The sequence below is a fragment of the Orycteropus afer genome, unplaced genomic scaffold (genome assembly GCF_000298275.1).
Source record: "Orycteropus afer afer isolate SDZICR_OR568_19922 unplaced genomic scaffold, OryAfe1.0 scaffold00026, whole genome shotgun sequence".
NCBI lineage: Eukaryota > Metazoa > Chordata > Mammalia > Tubulidentata > Orycteropodidae > Orycteropus > Orycteropus afer.
Genome location: NW_006921613.1, coordinates 11,124,297 through 11,138,238, shown reverse-complemented (window position 1 = coordinate 11,138,238; position 13,942 = coordinate 11,124,297). Strand labels below are relative to the sequence as shown.

At 40.3% G+C, this 13,942-nt stretch overlaps 1 protein-coding gene across 1 annotated transcript in view; it reads left to right on the top strand.

Moving 5' to 3' along the window:
- The window catches only part of SLC12A1 (solute carrier family 12 member 1), a 124,277-nt gene that overhangs the window by 91,812 nt on the left and 18,523 nt on the right, over positions 1–13,942 (top strand). The window contains exon 20 of the mRNA XM_042783677.1: positions 11,576–11,719. Within this exon, the coding sequence (XP_042639611.1) occupies positions 11,576–11,719 (144 nt within the window). The remainder of the gene's footprint in view (positions 1–11,575; positions 11,720–13,942) is intronic.

Genomic DNA, 13,942 nt, shown 5'->3' with positions numbered 1-13,942 from the left:
CGGTTCAAACCCACCAGCCACTCCTTGGAAGGAAGGTTGGGCAATCCTACTTCCATAGTGATACTGCCTCGGAAACCCAAGGAGGGGTCGCTATGAGTCGGGGCCTACTTGACTGCACACAACAACAACAACATAGGTATAGGTAGAGTATTATGGGAAAAAGAGGAGAAGAACTTAACTGCAAGAGGGCTTTCTAGGGAAATTACCCTTCAATTAAGAATTAGTGGATAAGTAGGAGTTAACTAGGTTTATAATTTTTCTAGGTCTACCTTAACACATTATCACACACTGGATGGCTTAAAACAACAGAAATTTATTCTTTCTCAGTTCTGGAGGCCAGAAGCCTGAATTCAGGGTGTCAGCAGGTTCCTCCTTTCTCTGATGTCTCTAGTGAAAGATCTTTCCCTGTCTCTTCCAGCTTTTACTAGAACCAGACATTCCTTGGTTTATGGCAGCATGACTCCAATTATTGCCTCTGTCTTTATATGGCCATTTTCCCTCTGTGTCTGTCTGTTTGTGTCTCTTCTCCTCATTTCATGACACCAGTCATAGTGCATAAGGGCCCACTATACTCCAGTATAACCTAATGCTAATTTAACTAATTATATCTGCAAAGACCTTATTTCCAAATACGGTCACATTCTAAGGTACAAGGGATTAGGACTTCAACATATCTTTTTGGGAGACACAATTCAACTAGAACACTAGGCAGTGTTGAAGGAGAAAAAAAATAAGGTGCAAGATTGGGGAGTGGCATTCCTAGCAAAAAGGACAGCATTAACAAAGGCATGGACACATGGAAACATGGAGGAAGAGATGGCAACTGAAAGCAGATTAGTGTTATTGAAATGAAACCTAGGAAGCAGAGAATAGTGAAATATTAAGATGGCCAATATAAGGAGGAGCCAGATTTACAACAATCAAAGCAAGAGAAGATGACAGCCTGAACCAGGGCTATCTCAGTAGGGCTGGAGACACAAAGACAGAATTTGGAAATAATTAGGAGATCTAAAAGGCAGCATTTGGGGGCTGATTGGATGTGTGGAATAAGGGAGAAAGAGAAGTGAAGAATGACTCTTTGGCTGATCAGATGAACTGTCGAGGAATCAATGGAAATGGGAAATACAAGAGGAAAAGGACATATAATGAGAAGAAGATGCCTGGCTCAATTTTAAATAAACTCTATTGGGAAATCCTACTGTGGGTGACCAAATAGGTGGTTAGATATTTGAGTCTTAGCCTTAAAGAAGTCTGAGCTGGAGATGTAGATTTCAAAGACATCATAATTAAGGGGAAAACTGGAACCATGGCCTTTGACAAAGTGACCTAAAGGACATTCATACTGGAGAGCCTAAGACATAGGAGAAAGGCCTTAAAGGGGAGGCAGCAAAAGTTGAGGAAACCAGAAGTGTATGGTGACATGGAAGCCATAACAGTAGCATGCTCAAAATGGGGACAGTAATCAACATTGTCAATAGCAGAAAATTTCAGTAAGATAAATGAATGATGTGTTCCTTGGAATTAATCACTGACATCACACAAATAATCTTAGTGAGAGCAATTTCTGTTAGAGCAGTGTTGGCAGAATCCAGATCACAGTGGGTTGAGGAGAGAATATGAGTCAAGGAAGCAGAGAATATAGATGTCACCAACCACGTTGAGAAGTTTCAATCCTACAGAGAATGAGATTGAGGAGATTTATGATAGGAATACCTGTAGACCTTAGAATGGGAGACACAGATATGCTTTCAGACTGAGGAAATGAGCCCACCAAGTGGAAGAGATAAGATGCAGGCAAAGGAATGGTGACCCATGGAGTAAGATCCTGGGAGAACAAGGAGTAATTCAGAGAAGGGCATAGATGCCCTGAAAGAGAAGAAAAGCACTTCATCTCCTAAAATTGGTTCAGAGGAGGTATTGGTGATGCTGTGCATGGATTTGTAAGAGTATGGTAGTAAGTTGAGGAAGGTCATGCAAAATAGTCTCTCTTTGAAGTAGGAGCAGTGGTTTATTTCTAAAAGCAAGAGACACATGGCTTGACTGAGGATGAGAAGACATTAATAAGAGTTTAAAATAGGCATGATGGGGGACAGAAAGTCAAACAATTTATCAGCATACAAGAATGGAAAACCCATTTATGGTTGTCCAGTTTTCTCTAGCAACATTTGATCATCATTAGGAGTAGAAGGGGATCAGTGTTTTCCTGAGGTAGTTCAGGAGAAAGAAGAAGTATATAAAGGATTTGAGAGTGCTAGTGCCTGATTCCATTTGGTTCTTTCTTGGTTATCTCCACCAGAACAGAAGAGAATATGATTTGATGAGATTAATTTTCTAATGCAACCATTCTAGTGTATTTTCAAAGAGACGGAAAAAGAAGAAGAAACTAAAGATCAAGCATTTGTATAGGACAGAGAGCCACTATGTGATTCTGTATACTATATGATTATGTATGAAGAGCTTTAAAAAATAAAAGTGGGAGTAGATTCTACCCTATCCAACACTGTTGCTTATATAAATGGTATCTTTGGTGCCTCCAGTCTCCTTTTTCTAGGTCCCTTTTCTCTTCTATGTACTTTTTGCATCTCCAGATCAGGTTACTAATTCCCACTCATTATTCTTGATTTATTTTTGTATATCTTCCTAGTAGAACATAGGTGGTCTGGTGGCATAGTGGGTAAGGTATTTGGATGCTAACCAGAGGTCAGTGGTTCAAACCCACCAGCTGCTCTGCAGGAGGAAGATGAGGCAATCTACTTCTGTAAAGATTTACCTCCTTGGAAACCCAAAGGAGGATGCTGTGAGTTGGAATACACTCAATGGCAGTGGGTTGTGTTTTATTTTTAGTAGAACTTAATCAATTAATAACAAAACCCAATATCCTTGAGCATTTATATATGCCAAGTATTATACTTCAAGGAGCTCTGGTAGCGTAGTGCCTAAGGCATTTGACTGCTAACCAGAAGGCTGGCAGTTCAACCCACCAGCCACTCCTCTGAAGGAAGATTGAGCAATCTACTTCCATAGTGATACTGCCTCGGAAACCCAAGGAGGGGTCGCTATGAGTTGGATCCGACTTGACAGCAGTGAGTTTGGTTTGTTTTTTGGATTATACCTCATGTTTATGTATACCATTTATCTTCCCAGGTAGCCTATGAGGAAAATACTATTATTGTCCCTATTTTACAGCTAATAAAATGGAGGCTTACCAAACACTCACAAGGCTAGTAATTGGTAGAGCTGTAACTCAAACCTATGTCTCTTTGAAAATTAGTATACCTTTTTTATTTTATTTTGGGTTTCTTTCTTTCTTTTTTTTTTTTTTTATTTTAAGAACTTTATATTCAATGTAATGCGTACATTTAGTTTCATTCCCCATTCGCCATATCCAACCCTAACCCAGTCTCCTCCCCTCCCTACCCTGCAACCCTCCCCCTGTGCCCCTTATATTGATGCACTCCTGTTTGTCCTGCATTTCCTTAGTTTGAATGTTGGTTCTCTGGTGTCCCATGGTCTATTGCTCTAAGGGATGTATTACCATAGAGTATGTGAGTGCATCATCCTGGGTTGAGTGGTCTGCGTGTACATCTTGTTAACTATTGGGCTGAGAGCCTGCCCCTGGGGGTGAGTTTTATTCCAGGTGCTGAATGTATTCCAGGGTCATAGTATTGGGAGTCTCACCAGATTTCATCTGACCAGTAATTTCGTATTCTATCTTTTTTAGAAAGAGACATAGGGCAATGATTTACATAATGGTGGCAGTGGTGAAATCTGAGATATGAGAAAAGGGCAAAGTTATTTCCAAGCATTCTTTAAAACATCCAATGTAGGTGCTGCCCATATAAGGTAGATTGTCACTTTGAGGGTGATTACAAGATAGTAATATTAAGAGACATGCTCTGCTGCTAACTTTCTTGTTTTACTTTTTCAGCCATTGTGCTGTATGGTTGTTTTTCCACTTAAAAAATGAAAACACAAAATTCAATGTATGTTTAAATGACACATTAGCTTTGTATGCTATGTTGATCTCTTCAAGCTGAAAGATATGATGTAGCTGAATAATATTGCCCCCACTCATTGTTACTCCAACCACCACAATGTACCGTCAATTTAGTTCTACAAAGCAATATAGCAACTGAGTTCTGTAGTATTTCTGAAAGAATCCTGGCAGTGAACTGCATCCCCTTTTTAATTTCCCAGGAGACGTATCATATTTAAATCAACTTTGATGTTTTAAATTTTCTGCTTCTTAGCCAAGAGAGAGAAAATACAGTGGGATGCTAATAAAATAATTATAAGTACCAAATATCTAGGGTAAACAAAAAAACAATGTTACGTAAATACATGAAGAACATGTGGAAAAAAAAGACAACAGCATAATGATAGAAATTAACTTAACACCACATTTCCATGCGTTGTTTTGAAGTTTATGAAATTTATGACACAAACCTCATTTGAGATTTTGAATTGGAAGAGATAAGCTTGTGTTTCATTATATTATACTGTAATATAGGGCTTAATAAGTGCCTGATAAATCTTACACATTGCATTACACTATGTTAATGATCGTCTTCATAGCTTTTCCAACACAGACACCATAGTGCCATCACAGATTATAATTTAAAGGAAATATTGGCAATTCAAAGTGCCCATATACTGTAGTTAATAAAGCAGTGAATAAAAATCAGCTTTATAGGTAATTTACCAGCTAATGACAATTATTTCTATACTGTGTTACAGGCTTATGTGAGGAGAATAACTTTTTATATAAATAAGATCAGTGCTCATCACATTATAACTAACATACTGCTGCAACTCAATTCCGATGGCTGATCATTTAATAAGTTAATTTATCGCCCAACAACACACCAAAAAATGCTGTATTTCATATTGTTCACTTCCTAGGGGTATTCAGCAAGTTTGCCAACTACAACAAAGAATCCAAATTGTATTGGTAGCAAATAAAGTGATGAAACGTGATTTGCAATATATTGTGGTCAAGTGTTCCGTGTAAGTACCACAGGATTTATGGCCATCTCGGAGTACAGGGATACTGCTGTGTCTGATCGAGTAGCTTAGCAAAATAAAGACAGATGGCAGTGTAGTAAATAATTACTTGATTGGAAGGCAACCACTGCAGGATTGCTTCCTGCCTTCAATTCAACTAGACTTCACCTGGGGCACAGCACATTGATTCATATGAGCAGTTACAGCTTTCAGTTGATTGACCAAGGAAAGAATCATAATTTAATAATTAATAAAGCGAAAGGATGCTGTGAAATGGGAAGGCATGTTATTCCCCAGTGGATTTCCCTGCTTTGCCTTCTGTTGTCAGACAATTGACCACTGTCTATCCTTAAATCTCCAGATTGTCATTTGTGGACTCCTGCCTATTTCTAAAAGACATCTTTAGAAAAAAGACTGGGGATAGAACATTCAAAGCAATCTTAACAGCTAAATTGAATTTCAAAATATAGTCTCTCCAATTTATTACCATATAACCAATTTATAAAGAACAAGACAATATAGTAACAATGGTTCAGAACACTTTGTATACATACAAGGCTAACTTCAGTTCTCTCAAACATTTTCTGCTGTACTTACCCCTCCACATGCACACTCCTCCCTCCATCCCTGACAGTCTTTGGCTTGACTTTTCTTCCTTTATAAATAGAATGCTTTGAAAAGTATTGAGCTGTATGGAACAGAACTGACCTATCCTTTTATTTATTTCAGCAAACTACTCTTGAGTGTATATCATGTAAAAATATTGTGCCAGGCACTAGCAGGGAAGGGTGGTACAACTAAGAATGTGGGCAAAAATGTATGACGTCCAAGTATATGCTTTGGAATCAGACAAACCTGGGTTCAAATCCCAGCTTTGATACTTTTTGTTGGTGTGACCTTCATCAAACCAATTATCTTCTCTGCATTTCACTTTTCACATTATCAAATGGGAATAATTACAGTACATACTGCATAGATTTGCTCTTTTGGATTAAAAGATATGATGATTACAAAACGTTTGGATTTATAGTTAGCACAAAGCAAACATTCAGTAAATGTCTGTAATGTATTTTGGCATAAGCTCTGCCCTTTAGGAATTTGCATTCTAGTGGAGTAAAATAGACGTATATCTTAAAACACTTAAGTGTCAGACACTTCGAGTTACTTGAATTTACTGGAAGGTGTAAGCAGTGTATTGTGGAAATGTAGAAGAGACCAATTCTGATTGAGGATGGTTTCTTGGAAAAATGCAGACTGGGTATTCCTTTAACAGATAGATACTGGCTGGTTATTGTTGTTAGGTGCCACTGAGTTGGTTCAGACTCAAGTGACGCCATACAAAACAGAGTGAGACACTGGCAGAAGGAAATCCTGGCAGTCAGGGCCGATTGCTGAAGAAGGATGGTAAAGAGGAAAGGACGTCAGAATTGAAAACAGAAGACTTGGATCCTTAGCTGTACCAACCAAACCAAACCAAATTCACTGCCATTAAGCCGATTCCAAATCATAGCAACCCTCTTTAGGTTTCCAACATGGTTAAACTTTAGGGAAGTTCCCTCCGTGGAGTAAGTGGCTGGTGGGCTTGAACCACCAACCTTCTGGTTAGCAGTCAAATGCCTTAGGCACTATACCACCAGAACTCCTTACTAGTTGTACCAGCTTGGGAAAATCACTTGGACTTCCCCAGCCCACTTCCTTATTGGTAAAATAGGGAGAATAATAGCAGCTCTGCCTGCATCTGGCATTATTATTGAGATCAAATGAGGTACTATGAAGTAGTAGTGGTGGTGGTCATAGTATGGATGGAATGAATAATTTCTATCGTCAGCCTAGTGGAAATCAGCTCTTGCCTATCCATCCACACTTTCTTGCCTTGCTTCCCCTGTGGCTAATGGTATGTTGATAAAAAAAAATAAAAATAAAAATAATAAAAAAAAAATCGTTGAGGTGAAATTCACATAATATAAAATTAACCATATTAAAGTAAACAATTCTGAGGCATTTGGTACAGTCACAGTATTGTGCAACTGTCACCTCTAACTAATTTCACAACATTTTTATCACTCCAAAGCGAAATGCTTTACCCAGTAAATACTTTTTCCCATTTCCTCCTCCCTCCAGCCCCTGGCAACCACTAGTGCCTTCTGCCTCTATAGATTTATCTATCCTAGATATTCCATATAAATGTGTGACCTTTTTTGTGGCCAATAGGTGACCTTTTGTGTCTGACTTCTTTCATTTTCATTTCATGTTTTGGAGGTTCAGCTATCTGGTAGTAGCTACTCGTACTTTATACCCTTTTATGGCTGAGTAATATTCCATTGTGTGGCTATGCCACAGTTTGTTTGTCCATTCATCTCTTGATGAACTTCTGGGCTGACTCCAGCTTTTGGCTATTGTAAATAGTGCTGCTATGAACATGTGCGTGCATTTACTTTTTTGAAGATCTGTTTTCTATTCTTTGGGTATATTCCTAGTAGTGGAATTGCAGCACCATTAAGGATACACTTTGGCAAGTCAGCTGGCTAGCACTCCTGTTGAAAGAAATGTTTTGACAAAGTCTGCTCTTGATTTCCCATGCAAACAGAATCAAACAGTACACTGGATAGATGATTCAGAAGAGATAATCAAAACATCACTTCTGTTTAGCACTGAAATGAGGAAAGGGGGAAGCACACAGAAGGAGGTCTTAGATCACCTACAAAGCAAATAATTAAGAATTAATTCTACTAAGAACTTGCAAAATCACTGTGCAAGCGGTGATCACACCTCTCTGTAGATCTGAAAATCCGAAGTGGCAAAGCAAGCCGATTTTAGCCTTTGGAACAGGGTCTCTCTGACAGCCTGCAGGTCTCTTATCTTTGAGGGAACTGCTGAATCTGAATCATTCAAGCAAAACCTGGTTTTGTCTCTCAGGCCTGGGATTTTGCAGTTTCCTCTGCCATGAGTGGGCTGTGTACATACCTTCATGTAGATTATTGGAGTAGCTGCTGGTTTGCTCAGCCAGCTGACTGTTACAGAGAAGGCTTACATTGTTCCTCCTTTGTCCAAACTAGAGGACAGAGAGCATGGCAGTTCACAGCTAATCACAGGCCAAAAAAGAAATGAGAAAGAATCCTCTCCCGAGGGCGTTTCTTACTGTGGCTCCAAAAAAGCTTCTGGATGACTACAAAGAGCAGGTTCCCCATAGCTGGCCACCCATACCCCAGGAGTGTAGGTCATAGCAGGGGGTATTGAGGACAAATTCCAGCTGCTGCCGCTCAGTGGCAGCCTCCTATACGCCCCCATATATTTAGGGTCCACCCTTTAAAGTTACACGTTATTGGGAGTAGGTAACTTGGCATTATGTCATGTACCTGGGAGTGTTCAGATTCATCTGATGATGACAAGTTAAAGGTTAAAAAAAAATAGCTCTGAAATAATAGTAATAAGCCAAAATAAGGCTTATTTCTTATATGTAGGAAGCATACAGGATTTGGAGGCAAGCTTGCAGGGTAGGGGGCGGTTGTGGTTCAGTGGTAGAATTCTCACCTTCCATGCAAAAGACCTGGGTTCGATTCCTAGCCACAGTATAGTAAACAGCCACTACCCACCTTTCAGTGAAGGCTTGTGTGTTGCTGTGATGCTAAACACGCTTCAGTAAACCTTCTAGATTAAGACAGACTTGGAATAAAGGCTTGACGATCTACTTTCAAAAAAATCAGTCAGTGAAAGTCCCATGGATCTGGATCACAACAATCCAATCCTATTGTGTATGGGGTCACCATGAGTCAAGGGCAATTCAACGGCAGCTAACAACACTTGTGTGAGAGACAATTTACTTAACCTCTCTGACCCTCAGTTTCTTCATTAACAAAATGTGGGTAATAATAGGAACTGTCTATTGTTGATTGGGAAGGGATGAAATGCAGCACAGTCCCTGGCACCCAAAGATTGTACTGTCAACAGTAACTATTAAAATCACTTCTAGGGTTCTCAGTGTCTTCAATTTGCTTGCCATGACTCAGCCCATTTCCAGAGTTGCATAAATACACTACCTGTAGGAAGCACTTACGTTTGTTCTTTAAGGAGCTACAAAGCGTTTGTGTAGCAATTGCTGTTTATTGTCTTTTCAAAGCTGTTGTTGTTGTTGTTATTTTCAAAGCTAGAAAGGTTGAAAAGGGACAGGGCTACACGTTTCCATTTCACAGACAGGAAATTTGAACCCTAGAAAAAGTAGATGATTTGCCTAATGTCACATAAGCCAGCAGCAGAGCTTGAATTGCTCATGAACCCCAAGGCAGTGCAGCTGTGTTCACCTTCCAAGAGTCAGTGGTAAGCAACTCTCTGAGTTTAATACCATCAGTCTAGTTTCTCAGCTATTTTCTATAGCTTCTGGCCTTGAGAATCTTTGAAGCTTTGAGGAAATCACATGGGTGATTTGCCCTTAAATCTGATGCCACTGGCAAAAGATTAATTGCTCAGACCTGGAAAGGAGCCAGACAATTCTGTGTAGCTGAATAACAGCACCGTCTAGGGAGACGACTGTCCTGACAGATTTAGTTAGTACATAATTGATAAATCTAGAGTTTGTGTAGCTCGCTTCACAGACAGATAAGGCAATGGGCTCGAGCGTTGACATTTACAGAAGTCTTACCAGTGTTTTGTAGCACTGAATCTATGAATTCTACCCTCTTCCTAGTAACTGCTCATATTCTAAGGCTCTGTTCTCTGAAGGAAAAAGATGATGGCATCTGACAAGAGTGCCAGCTTAACCAGTATAAGCCAAAAGGCCCATCAGCTTGGCACAGTCATATGACTGATTTTGAGGTCTTATTAACCCTGCAACCAACCTGAATTGGAAGGTCTTTGGTACTACAAATGATTTGCACTCAACTACTAACTAAAATAGGACCTCTGGTAGCGTAGTGCCTAAGGCAGTTGACTGCTAACCTTCTAGAAGGCTGGCGGTTCAAACCCACCAGCCACGCCACTCCTTGGAAGGAAAGTTGGGCAATCTACTTCCATAGTGATACTGCCTCGGAAACCCAAGGAGGGATTGCTATCAGTCAGGTCCGACTGGAAGGCACATACCAACAACAACACCACCACTAACTAAAATAAGGAGCTTTGGTGGCACAGTGCCTAAGGCATTTGACAGCTAACCAGAAGGTTGGCTGTTCAAACCCATCAGCAGCTCTGTGGAAGGAAGTATTGGGGTTGCCATGAGTTGGAATTAGTTTGATGGCAATGAGTTTGGTTTTTGGTTTAAGGTGGGTTGAAGTCAGAGAGGGATTCAATGCATTCTATAGCAGTTAGGAATTTTTGTCACCATCAGAACCAAGAAAGATAAGAGGCAATCAGAAGCAACATAAAAGCTTGGAGAGAGGGTATAAACCTGGGACAGGAAATGTTGCATAGCTTGACTATTGTTCCAGACTTCAGTGTTGTGAGACCTCTTTTAACAAGCTGACAGACACACAGAAACCTCAGCTCTTATTTCTTGGACTTTAATCACCCACTTGGGAGCTCTGGTGGCATAGTGCCTAAGGCACTTGACTGCTAACCAGAAGGTTGGTGGTTCAAACCCACCAGGCCCTCCTCGGAAGGAAGATTGGGCAATCTACTTCTGTAGTGATACCGCCTCAGAAACCCAAGGAGGGGTCGCTATGAGTCAAGTCGACTCGACAACAATGAGTTAGTCATTCGCTCCAGATCCACTTCCTTGCTTATCAGAAGGAATTGTTGGTGGATGTTTTCCTCTATAATTTTTATTCAGAATCTGTAGAGTTTATCACAAGGTTCGGTTATCTTTCTTTAATTCTTGCTCTCTAGTTTTATGCTTCAGTTCAGGAGGCATTGTTGAGTGCCTGACATAAACCCAGTGCACGTCTATAATTTGTTACTTCCAGTCATGGAATATCTTACCCAGAAGCTTATATTAATAACTCAGTGACTTATAGCATACAAGACCTTAAAGGTCAGTGATCTGTTTTTTGTTTGTTTTTGTTTTTGCTGGCAATGAATTAACCAAAACAAACAAACCCACTGCTATCCAGTTGATTCTGGCTCATAGTGACCCTCTATAACACAGTAGAACTGCCCCATAGGATTTCCAAGGCTGTAAATCTTTAGGGAAGCAGATTGCCTTATCTTTCTTCCATGTAACACCTGGTGTGTTCAAACTGCTGATCTTTCGGTTAGCAACCAAATGCTTAACCATTGCACCACCAGAGGTCCTTACTTTTTAATAATCATTCATAAAAATCATTCTATTTGTGATCATTTAATTGTATGTATGTTGTTGTTATGTGCTGTCGAGTCAGCCCTGACTCATAGCGACCCCTCCTTGGGTTTCCGAGGCAGTATCACTACGGAAGTAGGATTGCCCAACCTTCCTTCCGAGGAGTGGCTGGTGGGTTTGAACCGCCAGCCTTCTGGTTAGCAGTCAAGTGCCTTAGCCACTATGCTACCAGAGCTCCCAATTGTATGCATAGACACCACTTTTAATATTAAAGCAGTTTATATGATTGTTTCTAAAAACTTTGTTGCTCCGAGTTAAGTGAGCAATTTTCTTTCTTCTTTTTATCAGAAGAATTAGAGAAATTAGAACAGGAGAGACTGGCATTGGAAGCCACTATCAAAGACAATGAATGTGAAGAAGGAAGCGGAGGTATCCGAGCCTTGTTTAAAAAAGCAGGCAAGTTGAACATTACTAAGCCAGCTCCTAAGAAAGGTGAGTTCTTTTAAACTTTTACAAGAAAGATTATGGGATGAGCCACTCCACGGACATCTTTAGAGGGCAAAAGCTAACATATCACTGAGTTTATGCTAATTGTGGGAGCTTTGGTGGCGTAGTGCCTAAGGCATTTGACTGCTAACTAGAAGCCTGGTGGTTCAAACCCACCAGCCACTCCTCAGAAGGAAAATTGGGCAATCTACTTGCATACCCCCTCAGAAACTGAGGGAGGGGTCGCTATTTTTTATTTTATTTTTTATGTTAATAGTGGTGAAATGGTTTAGAAAAGGATAGCAGGAATGGTAGCACAACATGAAAACTGAATGCAATGTCATTGAAGTGCAAATGTAGAAGTTGTTGTGTTGGTGATTGTTTTGGTGTGTATGTTTTCACCTCACCCACCTACACCAAGTTCAAAGAGATGTCCCATGGGAGCATCAAGTGTAGCAAGGGAGTGAAAGATATTTCTTTTGAGAAGATAGGATGGGTAGAAGGTAAAAGCTGTTATCCTTAATCAGCCATCATTAAGTACTTTAATTTCACCATCTTACTGCAAAAACTTTATTAAAAATAAGAATTCTGGTTTGGGAGTTCAACAGAGCTTGAGTAAATTGAATGCCACTAATATAAGAAATTTCTTCGCTAAGAGTGAAAGGGGATAGAAATTCCAGAGCCAATATCCAAATTGCTTAACCTCCTCCCCTTTCAGACATTTCACGTGACTGAACATTGGCTAAACAAAACTCATTGCTCTCTGAGTTGGATCCTTGGGTTTCCGAGGCGGTATCACTATGGAAATAGATTGCCCAACCTTCCTTCTGAGGAGTGGCCGGTGGGTTTGAACTGCCATCCTTCTGGTTAACAGTCGAATGCCTTAGGCACTATGCCACCAGCGCTCGGATTCCAGCTAGAACTGCAATTTCAAAAAAGCTTTGCTATCACAAACCAGAATGCTGTAGTTGGAACTTCATGGATACTAACCCCTATAGACTGCACCTCAGTGACACATGTCTCTGAATATCTGGTGTACTTCCTCCAGGCGAGGACTAAAGAATAGGAGAGCTTTACTTATCTGTTTCATAAGTTTTATAAATGGATGATTCAAACATCTAATTCTTTGAAAATTGCTTTCTTTCCAAAACTGCAGGTTTTAGTTTAATGAGGTGCACAGCGACATCTGCTGGTAGAAAGTAGGAATGCTAAAATGTGTTTCTTTTCATGCACAAATGTTCTATTCTGAAGTCACACGCTGGTCTGAGCCTGGGAAAAGATCACTTCTCTGGGAGGGTCTCCAAATAGCAAGATCCAAATTGAGACTTAGCAGTCCTCGGGTCTAGGTTGACAGAAGCCATGTGAAATACTCAGTACTTCGAAGAGGCTGTTTCTTACTTAAGAGATTTGGTTCTCTCATCCCCATGGCTCAACTTTCAGGCAAACGAGTCCTATAAGGTGAACAGTAACACCAGGGAGGTACACACTCCTTAGAACAATCACCATATGAGATGAAAAGGGCAGGATTTACCCAGGAATAAAGTTCAGAAGACAGGAAGGGACAGGAAAGAAGGGTGATAGTATGGTGAACACAGGGATGAAATGGGGAGAGTGCTGTACAGGGTAGGGATTACAGTCAATGTTACAAAGCAAAATGTGTATGGCTTGTTGAATGGAAAACCAGTTTGCTCTGTAAACTTTCACCCAAATCAGAATAAAACATTAAAATTTAAAAAGAAAAGAAAGGTTTGGTTGTCTTTACTTGTTTCTCCCTACTGCAGCCCCAGGCTGAAATTTCACCTGTAATATTTTATAGACATATTTACAGAAGATTGTGGGAGATTCCCATATCACCCCTCTTCACATACTAGAGGCACTCTCCAAAATAAACCAAACTCACTGCCAGCGAGTTGGAACTGATTCATAGCAGCGACCCTTCCTTGGGTTTCTGAAGTGGTATCACTATGGAAGTAGATTGCCCAGTCTTCCCTCTGAGGTTTGGGCAATCTACTTCCGTAGTGTGGTGATTTCGTTTGTATGTCAACTTGGCTAGGCCCGGTTAAGTGGCTGAGCAGCTGGATGTAGTATTCCTCATGATGGGACTGGTAATCAACTCCATGGTAGAATCTACTGGGAGCAGCTGAGTAGCTGCCTTTGAGAATGTGGTCTGCTTCCTGTATTTAAGCAGAAGACTTTAGGAATGGTCTCTAGCTTATGGCATGCTTGGAC